The sequence below is a fragment of the Mobula hypostoma genome, chromosome 12, assembly GCF_963921235.1.
Source record: "Mobula hypostoma chromosome 12, sMobHyp1.1, whole genome shotgun sequence".
In the NCBI taxonomy this organism is placed as follows: domain Eukaryota; kingdom Metazoa; phylum Chordata; class Chondrichthyes; order Myliobatiformes; family Myliobatidae; genus Mobula; species Mobula hypostoma.
The window spans coordinates 103,639,081-103,660,111 of NC_086108.1; the positions used below are offsets into that span (position 1 = coordinate 103,639,081).

Sequence of the window (21,031 nt, forward strand, 5' to 3'; positions counted from 1 at the left end):
TCCATGTTGTCTAGTTTAGTCTACTTCTGACATAGGGAAAAGGATCCAACAGTCCACACCATCTATAACCCTCACGACTTGATATACTGCCGTCAATGTCCGCTCTTAATTTCCTTTGCTTCAACCAGAACTATCATAGTCACCAGTCTCTCTCTATCCCAGGCAACATCCTGGTAAATATCCACTCCACCCTCTCCGGAGCCATCACATCCTCCCTGCAGCACAGTGACCAGAACTGTGCACAAACCATAGGAGCAGAATTCAGCCCATTGAGCCTGCATCACCATTCCATCATGACTAATTTATTACCCTTCTCAACTTCATTCTCCTGCCTTCTCTCTGCAATGTTTGATGTCCCTACTAATTAAGAACCTATCAATATCCGGTTTAAATATACCTAGTGACTTGGTCTCCACAACCACCTGTGGCAATGAATTACACAGATTCACCATCTCTGGATGAAGAAATTCCTCCTTATCTCTGTTATAAATGGACATCCTTCTAATCTGAGGCTGTGCCCTCTGGTCCAGACTCTCAAAGTATTGAAAACATTCTCACTATGTCCACTCTATCCAGTCCTTTCAAAATCCGGTAGGTTTCAACGAAATCCTGCCTCATTTTTCTAAACCCCAGGAGTAAAGGCCCAGAGCCGTCAAAATCTCCTCATAAGATAAACCTTTTATTCCCTGCATTTTTCTCATGAACGTGCTCTGGATGCTCTCCAATGCCAGCACATCCTTCCCTAGATAAGAGGCCCAAAACTGCTCATAATACTCCATATGAGCAATGCCTTATAGAGTTTCAGCATTAAATCCTTGTTTTATATTCTAGCCCTCTTGAAATGTGTGCAGCTGAGGTCTGACAAAGTTTCCATGTTGGAGCATAACCTCCCTAGTTCCTCATCCAATGCCCCCTCCAACGAAGGCCAGTATCCCTTATGCCTTCCTGGCCATGTTGTCTACCTATGGACTTGTTCTTAAAGATCCTTTTGTTCCTCAGTGTTCCCCAAGACTCAAATGTGGTGTATGTCATAGTCTGACTAGTGCTACCAAAATAAATCAATAAAGTAGCAAAGGCAAAATATAAAGATTCCCAAAGAGTATGAAAGGTATTAAAAGTATAACCATACCCAAGGGTCTCTTGGAGCTCTTCTTTAAACAGAGTCATACACATAAAATGCTGGAGGAACTCAGCAAGTCAGGCAGCATCTACACAGAGGAATAAATCATTGACGTTTTGGGCCAAGACCTTTCATCAGGATTGGAAAGGGTCCAAGTGCCTTTCCAGTCCTAATAAAGGACTGTTTATTACTTTCCATAGATGCTGCCTGACCTGGTGAGTTTCTCCAGCATTTAGTGTGTGTTACTCTGGATTTCCAGCATCTGCAGAATCTTGCGTTTCTATTTCAAGCATTTCCATTTTCAACAGCAACATACAAGGTGCAATTGTCCCTACTTCACATTCTCAAATATGCAGACATAGTATCTTTTAATTTCAATAGAATAAAAGATGGAGGAGAATGCAAGTCTCTACCCTGAATAGTCTACAAAAATATATACGCTGGTTAAAACAAAATGCACACTTACCCGATCACAGGTTAGACACTGCACAGAGCTCACAATTGTACCATCGAAGACGTCGGAGATAACGCTCTTGTACTTCGCTTGTTTTCTCTTTTTCAGTGGTGTAAAAGAGGCAACTTAAGTAGAGACAAAATGAAAAGAATTTTACTGGGAAGGAATTTTTAAATTAAAATGTTATGAACTTGTCACACTAATGAAGAAACACCAGGTTTTAATTGATTGGGTAAAAGAGGAAGTAGGAGATATTTGGCACCTGGGCTCCAAATGTGACAGAAAAGAAGAAAAAGGAAATTCCCAATGATTCCATGAAAATAACTTGAACAGCACCAATTCCATTCCAGTCCCCAAAAAAAATTCAGGAAGTTAAAAAAAAATTGAGTACTTTGTTCATTTTGCACTAAAATTGACATTTTTTTTCTAATTGTGAGCTTTCCTGTGAAAATGTTGTTTTAACTATAAATTTATGTTTTTCTTGAAAATGCTGCTTTTCTGAAACTACTTCCCCATGATGCTCTGGTAAAGATGGTGCTGGCGAAACATGGCAACACTATATAGGCAGCAAACAAAACTAATAATTACACTTTTTCTGGATTATGGTCACTGCATTCCACATCCTGTAATTTCCCTTTGGGAGTCGTGCTTTTGAACCATCTGATGATGGATTCAGCAAAAGGGACCCTTGAAAATGCAGGTGCTGACACTTCGACCACAGCTGGAGCTTACTTGGGGCCAGATTGAAGCAGCGGGGTCTGGGTCTGAAAGCAAAAAAATGAACCAACGTTTGGCCGATTTAGACACCAAGCCAGATTAAAAAGATCAAGGCATCAAAGCCAAAGGCAAAGGACAAAGTGGTGTTCAGCTCACTACTCCACGAGGTTTACTCGATTCAGGGCTTAACTAACTCTGCAACTGTGGCCTGCAACCGTCAGCATTTGCCCCAGCATGAACTGGCTCTGTGGCTATGGACGCACTTTTGGTGACTGTGGTTAATGCTCTAGGTGTTATTTGTTTATTATTGTTTGCACACGCGTGCTTGACAATTATTTAAAAATAGGTTCTATTTTCTTTTTTCGTTTTGTAGATGCCTGCAAGAAGATGAATCTGAAGGTTGTATATAGTATACATACTTTGATAATGTATTTCAACTTTAATGTTGCTGCGTGTTACTCACTGCATCTGTGCACACATGCACTTGTGCAAATGACAATAAACATGACTGGACTCAAATCTCATGCAGAGTTAGGAGTCCAAACTGGAAAGTGAAAATTGTCAAAGTCAAAGTAAATTTATTATCAAAGTGTGAATATGTTACCGTATACTACCCTGAGATACATTTTCTTGCAGGCATTCAGGGTAGAACATAGAAATACAATATAATCAATGAAAAAGTACACACAAAGATTGACAAGCAACCAATGAGCATAAGAAGATAAACTGTGCAAATAGAAAAAAAACACATAAATAATATATAAACAATACTGAGAACGTGAGCTGTAGAATCCTTGAAAGTGAGTCTGTAGGTTGTGGAATCACTTCATAGTTGAGGCTAATGACTTTCCCTAAAGCTTGGTGGTATAGGGCCGAAGACCAACTTCCCAATGGTAGCACTGAGAAGAGTGTATGGTCTGGATGGTGAGCTCTTGCTGACGAATGGTGGAATTCTGAAAGGAACTTAGTGGTTTGGCAGTATTTGTGGGAAGGAATGAACAGTCAAGACCTCGCTGGACTGAAAATTGCGGGGGAAAGCGCTGTTATGAGCAGAGTAATAAGAGTTCAGCTATGTAGTCAAACTGCATCCAGGATTGCAGATGTTGATATGCACTGGCAAAATTAATTAAATACATTTTCCATTAGTATAGAGTACAATATTTCACAGAGAGTTAACTGAAAGTCAGTTGAAATTGATATGGGGGGAGGGGTGCCTGGTGGTGTACTGCTCTCCTTGTGTGTGAAGTAGAAAGTATACAATTCAGCAGTAAGCCAAACTCCGCTCAACTGAACATGTGAGTCAGGATCTAGCGACCAAGCACCAAATGCTTTATTTGGGCAGCACTCACAATTGAGTAAGAGCAAAAAGATGATGATTTCGATGGCACAAAGACAGACAGAGGCATTGATCGTGTGAGTAGTCAGAGGCTTTTTCCCCAGGACTGAAATGGCTAGCACAAAAGGGCATAGTTTTTAAGGTGCTTGGAAGTAGGTATAGATGAGATGTCAGGGGTAATGGGCTGCCGGTGGCGGCGGTGGAGGCGGAAACGATAGGCTCTTTTAAGACAATCCTGGATAGGTACATGGAGCTTAGAAAAATAGAGGGCTATGGGTGAGCCTAGGTAGTTCTAAGGTAAGGACATGTTCATAGAAACATAGAAGACCTACAGCACAATACAGGCCCTTCTGCCCACAAAATTGCGCCGAACATGTCTCTACCTTAGAAATTACTAGACTTACCCATAGCCCTCTATTTTTCTAAGAATATCTAAAAGTCTCTTAGAAGACCCTATCGTATCCACCTACACCACCGCTGCCGACAGTCCATTCCACGCACTCACCACTCTCTGAGTAAAAGACTTACCCCTGACATCTCCTCTGTACCTACTCCCCAGCACCTTAAACCTGCATCCTCTTGTGGCAACCATTTCAACCCTGGGAAAAAGCCTCTGACTATCCACATGATCAATGCCTCTCGTCATCTTATACACTTCTATCAGGTCACCTCTCATCTTCCGTCGCTCCAAGGTGAAAAGGCCCAGTTCACTCAATCTGTTTTCAAAAGGCATGCTCCTTAATCCAGGTAACATCCTTGTAAATCTCCTCTGCACCCCCTTTCTATGGTTTCCACATCCCATCTGTAGTGAGGCGACCAGAACTGAACACAGTACTCCAAGTGGGGTCTGACCAGGGTCCTATATAGCTGCAACATTACCTCTCGGCTCCTAAATTCAATTCCACGATTGGTGAAGGCCAATACACCGTATGCCTTCACAGTGTCCTAAACACAAAATAATCTGCAGATGCTGTTGTCAAAGGAACACTCACAATGCGCTGGAGGAACTCAGCGGGTCAGTCAGTATCACCTTTTCAACTGATGCTGACTAACGTGCTGAGTTCCTCCAGCGCATTGTGAGTGTTCCTCTAACCACAGTGCCAAGAGTCTTACCATTAATGCTATATTCTGCCATCATATTTGACCTACCAAAATGAACCACCTCACACTTATTTGGGTTGAACTCCATCTGCCACTTCTCAGCCCAGTTTTGCATCCTATCAATATTCTGCTCTAACCTCTGACAGCCCTCCATACTATCCACAACACCCCCAACCTTTGTGTCATCAGCAAACTTACTAACCCATCTCTCCACTTCCTCATCCAGGTCATTTATAAAAATCACAAAGAGTAAGGGTCCCAGAACAGATCCCTGAGGCACACCTCTGGCCACCGACATCTATGCAGAATATGACCCATCTACAACCACTTTTTGCCTTCTGTGGGCAAGCCAGTTCTGGATCCACAAAGCAATGTCCCCTTGGATCCCAAGCCTCCTTACTTTCTCAATAAGCCTTGCATGGGGTACCTTATCAAATGCCTTGCTGAAATCCATATACACTACACCTACTGCTCTTCCTTCATCAACGTGTTTAGTCACATCCTCAAAAAATTCAATCAGGCTCATAAGGCATGACCTGCCCTTGACAAAGCCATGCTGACTATTCCTAATCATATTATACCTCTCCAAATGTTCATAAATCCTGCATCTCAGGATCTTCTCCATCAACTTACCAACCACTGAAGAAAGACTCACTGGTCTATAATTTCCTGGGCTATCTCTACTCCCTTTCTTGAATAAGGGAACAATATCTGCAAACCTCCAATCCTCCGAAACCTTTCCCGTCCCCATTGATGATTCAAAGATCATCGCCAGAGGCTCAGCAATCTCCTCCCTTGCCTCCCACAGTAGCCTGGGGTACATCTCATCCGGTCCCAGCGACTTATACAACTTGATGCTTTCCAAAAGCTCCAGCACATCCTCTTTCTTAATATCTACATGCTCAAGCATTTCAGTCAGCACTACAATCACCAAGATCCTTTTCCATAGTGAATACTGAATTAAAGTATTCATTAAGTACCCCTGCTATTTCCTCCGGTTCCATACACACTTTCTCACTGTCACACTTGATAGGTCACATTCTTTCACGTCTTATCCCCTTGCTCTTCACGTACTTGTAGAATGCCTTGGGGTTTTCCTTAATCCTGCCTGCCAAGCCTTCTCATGGCTCCTTCTGGCTCTCCTAATTTCCTTTTTAAACTCCTTCCTGTTAGCCCTATAATCTTCTAGATCCCTAACATTACCGAACTCTCTGAACTTTTTGTAAGCTTTCCTATTCTTCATGACTAGATTTATCACAGCCTCTGTACACCACGGTTCCTGTTCTCTACCATAACTTCCTTGTCTCATTGGAACGTACCCATGCAGAACTCCACACAAATATCCCCTGAATATTTGCCATATTTCTTCCGTACTTCTCCCTGAGAACATCTGTTCCCAGCTTAAGCTTCCAATTTCCTGCCTGATAGCCTCATAATTCCTCTTACTCCAATTAAACGCTTTTCTAACTCGTCTGTTCCTATCTCTCTCCAATGCTATTGTAAAGGATATAGAATTATGATCGCTATCTCCAAAATGCTCTCCCACTGTGAGATCTGACACCTGACCAGGTCCTCTTGTAGGCTTATCTACATATTGTGTCAAGAAGCCTTCCTGCACACACCTAACAAACTCCCCCCCATATAAACCCCTTGCTCTAGGGAGATACCAATCGATATTTGGGAAATTAAAATCTCCCATCACGACAACTCTGTTATTATTACACCTTTCCAGGATCTGTTTCCCTATCTGCTCCTCGATATCCCTGTTACTATTGGGCGGCCTATAAAAAGCACCCAGTAAAGTTATTGACCCCTTCCTGTTCCTAACCTCCACCCACAGAGACTCCGTAGACAATCCCTCAACGACGTCCACCTTTTCTGCAGCCGTGACACTATCTCTGATCAACAGTGCCATGCCCCCACCTCTTTTGCCTCTTTCCCTGTCCTTTCTGAAACATCTAAAACCCGGCACTTGAAATAACCATTCCTGTCCCTGAGCCATCCAAGTCTCTGTAATGGCCACCACATCATAGCTCCAAGTACTGATCCACGCTCTAAACTCATCCGCTTTGTTCACAATACTACTTGCGTTAAAATAGTCACATCTCAAACTGTCCATCTGACCGTGTCCCTTCTCTATCACCTGCCTATCTTCCCTCACACACTGTCTCCAAGCTTTCTCTATTTGTGAGCCAACTGCCTCTTCCCCAGTCTCTTCAGTTCGGTTCTCACCCCCCAACGATTCTAGTTTAAACTCTCCCCAGTAGCCTTAGCAAACCTCCCCACCAGGATATTGGGCCCCCTGGGATTCAAGTGCAACCTGTACTTTCTGTACAGGTCATACCTGCCCCAAAAGAGGCCCCAGTGATCCAGAAATCTGAATCGCTGCCCCCTGCTTCAATCCTTCAGCCACGCATTTATCCTCCACCTCATTCTACTCCTATACTCACTGTCACGTGGCACAGGCAGTAATCCCGAGATGACTATATTTGCGGTCCTGCTTCTCAACTTCCTTCCCAACTCCCTGAAGTCTTTTTTCAGGACCTCTTCCCTTTTCCTACCTATGTCACTGTTACCAATATGTACCACGACCTCTGGCTGTTCTCCCTCCCACTGCAGGATATCTTGGACGCGATCTGAAACATCTCGGACTCTGGCTCCTGGGAGGCAAACTACCATCCGAGTTTCTTTCTTGCGTCCACAGAATCACCTGTCTAACCCCCTAACTGTAGAGTCCCCTATCATTACTGCCTTCCTCTTCCTTTCCCTACCCTTCTGAGCCACAGGGCCGGACTCTGTGCCAGAGGCACGGCCACTGTTGCTTCCTCCAGGTAGGCTGTCCCCTCCAACAGTACACAAACAGGAGTACTTATTGTCAAGGGGCACAGCCACAGTGGTACTCTCTAGTACGTGACTCTTCTCCTTCCCTCTCCTGACTGTTACCCACTTGTCTGTCTCCCACGGTCCCGGTGTGACCACCTGCCTATAACTCCTTTCTATCACCTCCTCACTCTCCCTGACCAGACGAAGGTTATCAAGCTGCATCTCCAGTTCCCTAACGCGATCCCTTAGATGCTGCAGCTCGACACACTGGGTGCAGATATGGCCGTCCGGGAGGCTGGGAGACTCCAGGACCTCCCACATCTGACACCGAGCACAGAAAACAAGCCTCACACACGTATTACTTCCTTTCTGCAAATAACACAGGTAAACCTACCTCGCCTCGTTACAGCTTAAGCCCATTGAGCCAAAGCCCTATCGCTCTGCCACTTCTTCCACTTGCAGGTGGAAGCATTGGAAAGGGTACAGAGGAGATTTACCAGGATGCTGCCTGGTTTAGAAAGTATGCACTATGATCAGAGATTAAGGGAGCTAGGGCTTTACTCTTTGGAGAGAAGGAGGATGAGAGGAGACATGATAGAGATGTACAAGATAATAAGAGGAATAGATAGAGTGGATAGCCAGTGCCTCTTCCCCAGGGCACCACTGCACAATACAAGAGGACATGGCTTTAAGGTAAGGGGTGGGAAGTTCAAGGGGGATATTAGAGGAAGGTTTTTTTTACTCAGAGTGTGGTTGGTGCGTGGAATGCACTGCCTGAGTCAGTGGTGGAGGCAGATACACTAGTGAAGTTTAAGAGACTACTAGACAGGTATATGGAGGAATTTAAGGTGGGGGGCTTATATGGGAGGCAGGGTTTGAGGGTCGGCACAACATTGTGGGCCGAAGGGCCTGTAATGTGCTGTACTATTCTATGCTCTATGTTCTCACTCAGCTGCCGCTGGATATGGCGGTCTTCTTTTTAAACTCTTCCCGCTCTACTGGCTGACATCACGCGCCTGCGCAGTCTTGCCTCTCTTACCCCGAGTAGTAAAACTGCCTTTGCTCCGGAAATCCTTAGCCGTTCACCCGCAGCCTTCTTGCTCCAAATCAAAATCAAGCACAGCTTTGTGGGCCGAAGGGCCTGTATTGTGCTATAGGTTTTCTATGTTTCTATGTTCTATATTTCTACAACACAGGATTGTGTATATGCACTTTTGTCTGGATATCTCCACCAAAAAACAATATGGCTGTCCTCCCTGACATGGTCCAACTGTATTTCAGAATTAAAGTCAGCAGTGCTATCAAAATAAAAGCCTGATTAGAGGGTAAAATAAACAGACAATACCTTTTTTGTGTGAGGAGGCAAGACCTCCCCACACTGAAGAAGATCTTGGTGGGCTGCTGGACAGCCTTGAATTTGCTTCATTCAGCATAGGACTACTAGGTCTCGAAGAACTGTGCACCGACACGTCAGCAGTAATCTCTAAAAATAAGAAAAATGAGTGTTACTTGTACTACGCAACTCAAAGAAAATGCGAAAGCAGTTTTTCTGTATAATGTAGCTAGAAACAAGCTCACTAATTTCTTAACGCAAACACAAGGAAATCTGCAGATGCTGGAGTTTCAAGCAACACACATAAAAGTTGCTGGTGAACGTAGCAGGCCTGGCAGCATCTCTAGGAAGAGGTACAGTTGACGTTTCGGGCTGAGACCGCTTGTCAGGACTACTGAAAGAAGAGATAGTAAAGAGACTTGAAAGTGGGAGGGGGAGGGATGGAGCTAAGAGCTGGACAGTTGATTGGCAAAAAGGATATGAGAGGATTATGGGACAGGAGCCTAGGGAGAAAGAAGAAGTGGGGGGGGGGGGATCTCCCAGTGGCCACACATTTTAATTCCACGTCCCAGTCCCACTCTGATATGTCTATCCACAGCCTCCTCTATTGTAAAGATGAAGCCACACTCAGGTTGGAGGAACAACACCTTATAATCTGTCTGGGTAGCCTTCAACCTGATGGCATGAACACTGGCTTCTCTAACTTCCGCTAATGCCCCACCTCCCCCTCGTACCCCATCCGTTATTTATTTTTATACACACATTCTTTCTCTCACTCTCCTTTTTCTCCCTCTGTCCCTCTGACTACACCCCTTGCCCATCCTCTGCGTTCCCCCTCCCCCTCTTCATTCTCCCTAGGCCTCCTGTCCCATGATCCTCTCATATCCCTTTTGCCAATCACTTGTCCAGCTCTTGGCTCCATCCCTCCCCCTCCTGTCTTCTCCTATCATTTTGGATCTCCCCCTCCCCCTCCCACTTTCAAATCTCTTACTAGCTCTTCCTTCAGTTAGTCCTGACGAAGGGTCTCCGCCCGAAACGTCGACTGTACCTCCTCCTAGAGATGCTGCCTGGCCTGCTGCGTTCACCAGCAACTTTTCTGTGTGTCACTAATTTCTTATTGTTTTTTGTACTCCATTGCCTATAAATGGCATTTTACTTATTTCTGATGCAGTACGTGCTTCTGCATTTAATTTTATGCCCAATTGAGGGACTCAAAAATGATTCAGCTTTATCAATTTATAATAAAAATACAATAACTTGGGTATGTTGTGCTGATTTGGTGTACCTTTGAACTTTTATGAACTAAAGTGACGAATATCACTACCGTAAGGAGCAAATGCAGGCACTTTAAATACAGCGTCCATCATCAAAGCAGCATCCATCATCAGGGACCCCCACCATACAAGACCATGCTCTATTATCGCTCAGACCACCAAAGCAGGAGGAAGAGGAACCTTTGGTCCAACACTATCACATTCAGGCACAGTTATTACCCCTCAATCATCAAGCTCTGGAAACGACATGGATAACTTTCACAGACTCAACTCTGAACAAATTCTATGACCTACCAACTCACTTTCAAGGACTCTTTTATAACTTTTGTTATTAGTATTATCTTTTTAAATTTGTACATTATTTTCTTTTGCACATTGGTTGCTTGTCAGTCTTTACTTATGTATTGTTTTCATAGATTCTATTGTATTTCTTTACTTTTCCTATCAATGCCTGCATGTAAATGATTCTCAGCATAGTATATGGTAACATATACATACTTTGATGATAAATTTACTTTAAGCTGTGAACTTTTGGCAGCTGGCTGTAGTTTTCAGTTCTACATCAGCCTTATAACTGATGGCAAACAGGTCTCACCTTTAAAGTACACTCTTCATTACAGCCATATCAACTATTTAAAGGGGTGCCATGGAGGAAGGAGAAAACTCAGGAGAGAGGGTTAAGCATTTTTCATTGTGTCTGGCCACATCACTTTCTCCTAACGACTTTGCCCTCTCAATAACCCCTGTGCTCTCTAATGGCCCTAAACCAAATAAGCAACACTTTCATAATGCTTATAGGGATTAGAGGAGTGATTGTGGCAGTGAACAACTAAAACAAACAACTCATTGTCAGAGGATTGATTGCTTGCACAAACAGATCAGTGACCAGTCAGGGGGGTATAATGAGGAAGAAAACAGCAACATCACATGTATTTAAAGCGATGTTGATAGGTTCTTGATCAACTTGGATGTCAAAGGTTACGGGGAGAAGGCAGGAGAATAGGGCTGAGGGGATAACAAATCAGCTCTAATGGAACGGCGGAGCAGACTCGATAGGTCGAATGGCCTAATTCTGCTCCCATGTCTTATGGTCCTATTATGTACCAGAAAGGACACTAATTTACGCACAGTTGGTAACAATGGATGGGGTTTACACCCTGTTTTACTGCAAGTGAGGTCATGGGCTGTAAATTGCATATTTCCATACCAATTTCAATCATTAACGAAATAAGCATTAAGCACATTAATGATATTATCATGTCTATTATTAACAGCAAAGAAATAACACCCACACCCAGACTAGCCAGTCCAATTTTCCTTCATGCTGTAATGGACACAGTTGTATTAAAACATCTGGAGGAGTCTAAATTCAGAGGGCACAGCCCCAGAATAGAAGGGCATCCCTTTGGATCAGAGATGAGGAGGAATTTCTTCAGCCAGTAGGTGATAAATCTGTGGAATTCATTGCCACAGAGAGCTGTGGCGGCCAGGTCATTGGGTATATTTAAAGGGGAGGTTGATAGGTTCTTAACTAGTAAAGGCATTCAAGATTACAGGGAGAAGGCAGGAGAAGGATAATAAGTCAGCCACAATGGAATGGTAGGGCATGGGCTGGGTGGCCAAATTCTGCTCATATGTCTTACAGTCTTAAGGCAAGCTCAAATGTGCAGAGGTATTCAACTTCTATCAATATCTATTAAACAATTTGGAAATTGTTATGAAAAAAGAAGGCAGCACAGGATTTGGGAAGTTGTGAGCATAAATATGGCAAATAAAATATATATGGATCTTTGAAAGCAGGACAACAAATGGAAAATTTCTACACACAGTAAACAGGAGCAGCAGGTCCAGGGGAGCAAGATTACAAAGATACTGGTTGCAGCACAATGCAGGAAACTTATTTACATGTTGGCAGTCTATAATATAAATTACATAGCAACCATAGTCTAACATATATTCTCTCAAAATTAATGCAAAGAGAGGAATTTAATATTTTGACATTCCAGCCCCCTGCATATATTCAGACAGTGTTGTTCATTACTGCGAATGATGCATTTCACTGGTGTTTCAATATGCATGTGACAAATAAAACTAACCTTTAATCTTACAAGTGCTGTGTATCAATCAGCTCTCAATCACTGCCAAGAGCTTTATCAATTGAGAACATGGGGTAACACGTCTTTAACTATTACAGTTCATGTTGATTTATCCTCAGTGCTGTTATGAAGAGATTGAAAGGTCAAGCTGAAATACTATTAGCTAGTATTCCTTCATCTGCCGTGATCCTCCCTCAGGGATTCTCTCTCCAAACAACTTCAGCTTTCCTTCATTTTAAAGCATTTCTTGAAACACATTTCTTGGCTATGCTGTGGGTTAACATATCCCAGCAACTTCTCACAAGATTGCCATCAAATTGTATACAACTTTAAGACATGCAGATAGATTACTGTGATAAAGATGCTGTATAAAGGAAAGTTACGTTTGGGTGAGACAGAGGAGATGTTATCCCATACACTTTCTCACACTATTCTGGGTTGTGACTCTACATTACGATCTGACACAGAAACGGGCCCTTCCAGCCCAAAAATCCCCTGCCACCCAATTATACTCATGTGATCAATTAACCTACTAACCTTTGCAACTTTACAATGTGGGAGGAAACTGGAGGAAACACATGGGAGAAGGTACAAACTCCTTACAGACAGTGGCGGGAATTGAACTCAGGTTGCAAGCACTGCAAAACGTTGCACTAACTGCCATACTACCGTGCCACCCTCCTCTTTAGGAGGTACTGGTTAAGGAGAGACCAGAAGAGCACACAAAAGAAAAATCAAACAGTGACCATGCGGGCTATTAACCTAAAAAAAAATCCACAGAATATAGGCCTGTATGCCCCCAACTGCCCAGCAAACTGCTTTGAACATAATGACTGAGTACTCTTTGATCAGTACCTGTGGAAGTGTCCATGTCTTTATCTAAATCATCTCCAGAGCCATGGTTATAAAGTTTATGCAGTATGTTTCTCTCTTGTGGCCGGACTTTTACTGGTGTGTGGTTTTTCAGTTCCTCGTGCACCAGGTCTCCCCCCTGATCTTCCACCAACATCTTTGAGTTGGTCTCACCATCAGCCTTGTCACTGCCAGCACACGAGTCACAGGACTGAAATTCATTATCTGACATGTTTTCTTCCTCCATTTGTTCTTCCATGGTTACACACTGGGAATCTTCAGTCTGTTCTGTGACTTGTTCTTTCAGTTCTTCATGAAGTTGATCCATCAAACAGCGCAAAAATTCTTGGGCATCCTGGGGAACAGACACAACAGTATTAAAACTAAGATCTGGCAAATTACAACTATTCTCTAAGTCTACAGATTACATTAAGGAGCTTAATGTAAAGGAACACTTAGAAGGCAGAGATCATAATATGGTTGAATTCATACTGCAATTTGAGAGGGAGAAGCATAACTCACATATATTAGTATCGCAGTGGGAAAAAGGGTATTACAGAAGCATGAGAGAGGAGCTTGCTCAGGTGGATTGGAGGAGGACACTGGTGGGGATGAGGGCAGGACAGTTTCTGGGAATAGTTCACAAGGCTTGGAGGAGGACACTGGTGGGGATGAGGGCAGGACAGTTTCTGGGAACAGTTCACAAGGCTTGGAGGAGGACACTGGTGGGGATGAGGGCAGGACAGAGATGGCTGAAGTTTCTGGGAATAGTTCACAAGACTCAAGATAGATGTGTCCCACAGAGGAAGGAATTCTCAAATGGCAAGGGGAGGCAACCGTGGCTAACGGAGGAAGTTAAGGACTGCATATAAGACAAGGAAAGGGCATATAAGGTAGCAAAAGTGAGTGGGAAGTTGGATAATTGGAAGGCTTTTAAAATCCAACGAAAGGCAACTAAAAAAGCTATAAGAAGGAAAAAGATGTAATGTGTGGGCAGACTAGCCAATAATATAAAGTAGGATACCAAAGGTTTTATCAGTTATATAAAGTGTAAAAGGGAGATAGAAGTTGATATTGGATCACTGGAAAACGATGCTAGTGAGTTAGTAATGAGAACTTAGCGGGTACTTTGCATCTGCCTTCACTGTGGAAGACACTAGCAATGTGTAGGAGATCCTAGAGGGTCAAGAAGCAGGAGTGAATGCCATTGCTATTACAAAGGAAAAAGTGCAAGGCAAACTCAAAGGTCTTAAGGTGGATAAATCACCTGGACCAGATGGACTACATCCCAGAGTCCTGAGAGAGGTTGCTGAAGAGATAACTGATGCATTGGTCGTGATCTTTCAAGAATCACTTGATTCTGGCATGGTCCTGGAGGACTGCAAACGTCACTCCACACTTTAAGAAGGGATGAAAGCAAAAGAAAGGAAATTATAGGTCAGTTAGTCTAACCTCAGTGGTTGGGAAAGTGTTGGAGTCCATTACTAAGGGTGAGCTTGAGGTATTTGGAGACCAATGATAAAATAGGTCAAAGTCAGCATGGTTTCTATAAAGGGAAATCTTGTCTGACAAAATCTGTTCAAGTTCTTCAAAAAGTACCAAGCAGGGTGGACAAAGGAGAGAATGTAATTTACTTAGATTTTCAGAAGGCATTTGATAAGGTGCTAGTCATGAGGCCAGTTACCAAGATAAAATCCTGTGGCATTACAGGAAAGATACTGTCATGGATAGCGGAATGACAGGCAGGAGGCAGTGAGTGGGAGTAAAAGGGGCCTTTTCTGATTGGCTGCTGGTAACTAGTGGTGTTCCTCAGGGGTTAGTATTGGGACCGCTGCTTTTCACATTGTTTGGCAATGTAGATGATACAAAGATAGACAGAGGGGTAGGTAGTACTGAGGAAGCAATGTGATTGCAGCAGGACAAATTAGAAAAATGGGCCAAAAACAATTGGCAGATGGAATACAGTGTTGGGATATGTATGATAATGTATTTTGGTGAAAAGTACAATAGTGTGGAATATTATCTAAATGGGGAGAAATTTCAAACATCAGTGGTGCAGAAGAACTGACAAGTCCCTCCATGATGGAATGGTGGAGCAGATTCAATGGGCTGAATGGCCTAATTCTGCTCCTATGCCTTATGGTCTTCATATGAGCATGGAAGTTTCTCTTGGATACTCTGGTTTCATCCCACATCCCACAGGAAATATAGGTCGGTAGGTCAACTGGCCACTCTGTCGCCATGAGTGTGCAGTAACATCACGGGAGGCAAGTTTATAGGGAAAGTCAGTAGGGAACAGGATTGCTATGTGTACTGGCATAAATTTAACATGCCAAATGGCCTCTCATGTCAAAGGAAATGTGGACATAGGAATATGGTTACAAACTGAACATCACAGGAACTCAATTAGTTTATCATGCCTGCACAACCATACAAATATCACAGCCCATAGTTCTTTCACCTCTCTTCTGAAAATGCACAACTACCTCCTTCATGAATAGTCTTTAATAATACTGTGTCTCAGAGTTAATGATCTCTGCAGCTGCATTTCTAAAATCCTTTTTAATTCCTCTAATGTCATAGGTATGTTGATATTGTCAAACTAAAATTACTTGCACTACAATAAACACAAGCCAAGTTTATGTCACAAAATGGTGGCACGCATAGACGCAGCGGCCTTTCCGGATTGTGGTAATGTTTCGTTTAATGTGCTGTGTGTGGTAGATGTATTGAGGGTGCAGAGAAACATTGTTTCGCTTATATAGTCAGATGACAATAAACTTGGACTTGAGCCTGACCTGAATTTAACTCTTTAAACCTCGGTATAGTTCTGGTGAATTTATTTTGCAACTCCCCAATTCAACCCTAACGTAATCATGGGACAATTTAGAATCACTAATTAACTTACCAACCAGTACATTTTTAGACTGTGGGAGAAAAGCAGAGCACTTGGAGAAATCCCACACATGGGGAGGACATACAGACTCCTTACAGATGACGCCAGAATTGAACTCTGAGCTCCAACACCCCGAGCTGTAATAGCATCACACTAACTGAAATGCTACCGAGGCCTCCAGTGAATCTGCATCAGAATATGTCCATTGCCTGTGATAAGATTCTCACCTGTTGAGAATATCCACGAAACATTGGATTCACAGTTTTAATCCCCTGGAACAGACTAGTTGGCACAACGTAGCTAGGGCTGGAGAGACAATATGCAAGATTATGAGGATATGCAAGTTGGTTACATATACACTGGTTTCAATATTTTTTAATAACCATCAGTGGTCAATCGTTATTCAACATGGCCAAAGTAAATTGGCAGCGCTATGTAGAGGAATACTATTGCCAATTAGCACTCCAAACAAGCCTGGATACTTCACTTCCGTTTCATCAAACACCTTTGTTCCATCTGCCACAACAGGTGGGATTTCCCAGTGATTGCCTATTTTTATTCTACTTCCCATTCTGACATGTCATTCCAAGGCCTCCTCTGCAGCAATGTTGAGGCAGACCACTCTAAGGTTGGAGGAGAAACACTGCATATTGTCTGGATCGGCTCCAACCTGACAGAATTTCTCCCACGCCAGCCCGCTTACTTATTCCCCATTCTGGCTCCTTCTTACCCCTTCTCTTCACCTCACCTGACCATCACCTCTCTCCAGTGCACCACCTCCTTTCCTTTTTCCCATGGCCCATTCTCCTCTATCAGATTCCTTCTTCTCCTGCCTTTCACGTCCCAGTATCTCACTTAAGCCCCCTGTCCCCACCCACTCACCTTCTTCCTCTTCTGGTTTCACTATGACCTGCCAGCTTGTACTCCTTCCCCTCCCACCTTCTTATTCTGACTTCTGCCCAATTCCTTTCCAATCCTGATGAAGAGTCTCAGCCAAAACGTCAACTGTTTATTCTTCTACATCAATGCTGCCCAACATGCTGAGTGGCTCCGGAATTGTTTGTGTTGCTTATAGCCTCAGTCCTGCCCCTCCAATAAAATGCTGTATGAGTTACTGGCCATTTTCTAACATCTTCAGTTAGATATCTACAGTTGAGTGGTTTCCCAATCTTGGCAATCCATTCGCAAACATTTTGTCAGGAGAAGATACTATCAGTGGTGATGAAACATTTGCAAGTGAATTGCCAAGATGACAGAACAACCCAACTCAACCATCAGCCACCTAAGCAACACATTTTCCAAGTTATTTCCAAGATGTCTACAGTATGTGTAGGATGAATGCCGACAAAGAAGGCTACTTCTCCCAGTTGGCCCACTCATGAGCAGCCTACTGGCCCTAGTAATATTTGGTTGGTTCTATGAGGAAGCTACATTGTCTCCATGCCTGTCACTGTACACCAGACACTGAGCTCTGTGGCAGGAAAAGATGAAAATTTCTCCAGTATTTTGTGTGCGTTACTTCATTCCCCAGACGCTATTGAGTTCTATAATGCCAATCTCAGCTTGGATATGGCCATCATGAAACTGTTGGAACAAAAGAAAACCCCAGCAAGATCCAGGCAAGAAAGAGACAACTCCTTTACCTACATAACAAAAACAAACCCAAACACCAAATGAGTACACTACTCTTTTGCTTAAGAAGCTGCAGTACAGTGTTATTCTTATTAAATAAATTCCAAAAAGTTATAAGTGCATCCCATTTAGTACATCTTAAACAAGATTATGGAAATACATTCACAAAAGTCAGTGAAAATTTATGACAGAGAAGGCAATTTAACCTAACATGTTTCCACAATGGAAAAAGAGTCATCCAATCCGCCCTAGAGCTGGCAGTCGATATCAAACGCACAATGATTCTCTGCAGTAATTGCTTGACAACCTCGTCATTAAAATGTTTCAAAGCAGAGTGCCAGCACAGTTCCTTCTGGCTCACATAGGATTCTGTCACAGCAACTCTGGAACTGATGGCAATGGTAATGGTTCTGGGCCCGTACTTGCTGGAGTTTAGATGAATAAGGGGGTGAATCTCATTGAAACCAATCAAATATTGAAAGGTCTGGATAAAGTGGATGTGGAGAGATGCTTCTCATAGTGGTGGAGTCTAGGACCTGAGGGCAAGCCTCAGAATTGAGGGAGGCCCATTTAGAACAGAGAAGAGGAGGTATTTCTTTTGCCAGATGGTGGTGAATCTGTGGAATGCATTGCCACAGACGGCTGTGGAGGACAAGTCATTGAGTATATTTAAAGCAGAGACTGACAGGTTCTTGATTAGTCAGGACAGAAGGCAGAAGAATGGGGTTTAGATGGATAATAAATCAGCCATGAAGGACTGGCGGAGTAGACTCAATGGGCTGAATGGCCTAATTTTCCTCCCATGTCTTATGATCCTATGATTGCTACATTCTGACACTATGAGCACCAGTCTGCTTTAAATCAACAATTTGTTGGAGGAACTCAGTCTTGATACCGGGCTTTGACCTGAAACATTAACAACTCCTTTCTTCCCACATTTTTTATATCAAGATAAATTTTATAATAAAAAAAACTATAAGAATAAACTACACAATGCCTTTTCATTTTGACATTCATTGACAATGTATTAAGTAGAATTCTAAGACCAGTTCTTAAAACCAAGAGGACTGTGCTACTCATATGGGTCCCTGGGGTGGTATACTATTACAATAACTGAGTGTCTTCCTCACCCAACCTGGCTCCTCCCTGTCCAGCAGGAAAAGAACATTATACTGTCATCCTCCCTCACTGAGCCCTTGCACTGGCTTCAGTGTGTTCTTCAGCAAGTACTCCTGCAGCCAGGAATGCGCCAGTCGGCAGCATTTCCAAGGACATCTCAATGTGTGGGCAGACCAAAGGGCTGCTTTTACTGAGCTGATGATCTTCCAGCAGCACTTGACGTCCATCTCAGTGTGTCTCTGGGAACAGCCCATAGATCGGAGAGTCTTCTGGCACACAACTGCATGGGATGAACCATGAATCAGACCCTTGCATCTTCCTCCACATCCTCTTCTCATTGATGCTGCTCAACTCTCCGTCATATTGCTTGTTGCTCCAGATTCCAACATTTGCAGTCTAGTGTCTCCAGACATGGCCAATTTACCGCATGGACATTTGCAACTCCAGATGCAGCAGAGAATGTAGGTGGAATGTAACAGCTCATCCAATAGTTATTGCAATCTGCTCATATTTCCAATCATTACTTACTCCCATTTTTTGGCTTGCCCTTCTCCTTCAAAGGACGCTAAGTCAAAAGAAACTACCTTCGTTGAACAATATCTTTCTCTCACCTGGTTTAACCTATCACCTGGCAGATTATGCTCCTTCCTCTCCCCCCACCCCACTTTCTAATTCTGGCTTCTTCCCCCTTCCTTTCCAGTTGGCCCAAAACACCGACTGTTTATTCCCTTCCATGGATGCTGCCTAACCTGTTGAGTTCCTTCAACATTCTGGATTTCCAGCATCTACAGAATCTCTTATGTTTATCTTCTCTACCCAGCTGTGATATGTTCCAAAATTATGCACTCCACATAACAAAACTAAAAGCAGGAATGACAACTGTAAGGAAACTTACCGATTTTTGTGCCATATTTCTGCCATTAGTTTCTGGTAACTTTTTGACAGAGCTGGTTTCTTGTCGGTCTGCACCAAGCCTCCACACTCAAGGAAAAACAGAGTTAAAGGTGGGCTGGGGAAGAAATAATAAATGAAAGGTGACATTGTATAAAATTGACCTTCAGAAGGAAAGCCCTAATACCTGTTGCTGTTGAGTGCCATTGAGTCATTGTCGACTCATTTCATTTTTAAATCTTTTTTATTAATTATTATTGAAAATCAACAAAAAAAACCTTAAAGTAATCAAGTCAACATACCAATAAGAGTTAAACTATCAACCAAGCTAAACAATATATCAATAATAATAAGGAAAAACATAATATTAAAGCTATTTTTTGGGAAAAAAGTAAGAAGGAAAAAAGAACCCCTACTAACTAAACAAAAAAAACCTTACTAACAAAAAAGAAGTGAAAAAGAAAAACCCATTGGGAGCACAAACCCGGAGCTATATTCCATACAAGCTTCCATAAAAGACAGACATCAATCCGCCAACCAAATCCATTTACCCAAGAATCAGAAGGGGACCATCTTAATTAACTCAAATCAAATGATAGTAGCAGGCAAAAGAGCCTCACCTTTTCTCAAAGTCAAATCAAGGATCAAAAGTTTCGACTTCTGATTTTCTCCAAACTAAGACATAACATCTCCTGAGAGAACTATTGTATCAAAGTGGGAGCAGAGGCATCTTTCCATTTTAATAAATAGCCCTTCTGGCCAATAATGTGACAAATGCAATTACATGTTGGTCTGATATAGAAATATCGTGAATATATTGAGGGATTATACCGAACAAAACTGTCAGTTTATTAGGTTGTAAATTAATTTTTAAAGCTTTAGAAATTGTAGAGAAAATAGATTTCCAAAACTGTTTAAATACAGAACACGACCAAAACATATGTCAATGTAGCTGTCTCAGTTTTACAGCTATCATACTGACTATCAACATTAGGAAATATTTTAGACAGTCTCTCCTTTGTCAAATAATAACGATGTACAATTTTAAATTGAGTCATCGTCGACAGTGTAGTTGTCCATAGGGTTTTCATGGCAAGATATGGAAGTAGATTGCCAGGCCTTTCTTCTGCAAATACCTATACTTCCCAAATACCATCTCCTTTATCACGCAAGAAAGTTCGTACTTAAACACCACTTGGTATCTCCTTATGCTTCCATTCCTGGGAGCAATTTCCCAGGCACCTATTATTCTTGCACCACACATCTTTAGAATTTCCCGTCTCACCTTAAAGCTCTGTCCGCTGGTATTTTTACTCTGAAGAAAAGATTCTGACAGGCTATCTGATCAATACCAATCATAATTTTATAAACTTCTATCAGGTGTCCT

The 21,031-nt window shown here is 42.7% G+C and overlaps 1 protein-coding gene across 6 annotated transcripts in view; it reads right to left on the bottom strand.

Annotated features, from left to right (window-relative positions):
- Positions 1-21,031, bottom strand: part of usp33 (ubiquitin specific peptidase 33) — a 156,905-nt gene that overhangs the window by 91,369 nt on the left and 44,505 nt on the right. For all 6 annotated transcript variants that reach the window (XM_063064734.1, XM_063064733.1, XM_063064732.1 and 3 more), the window contains exons 9-13: positions 19,649-19,762; positions 16,230-16,308; positions 13,110-13,461; positions 8,897-9,034; positions 1,587-1,699 (exon numbers count right to left, since the gene is read on the bottom strand). In XM_063064734.1, the coding sequence (XP_062920804.1) occupies positions 1,587-1,699; positions 8,897-9,034; positions 13,110-13,461; positions 16,230-16,308; positions 19,649-19,762 (796 nt within the window). The remainder of the gene's footprint in view (positions 1-1,586; positions 1,700-8,896; positions 9,035-13,109; positions 13,462-16,229; positions 16,309-19,648; positions 19,763-21,031) is intronic.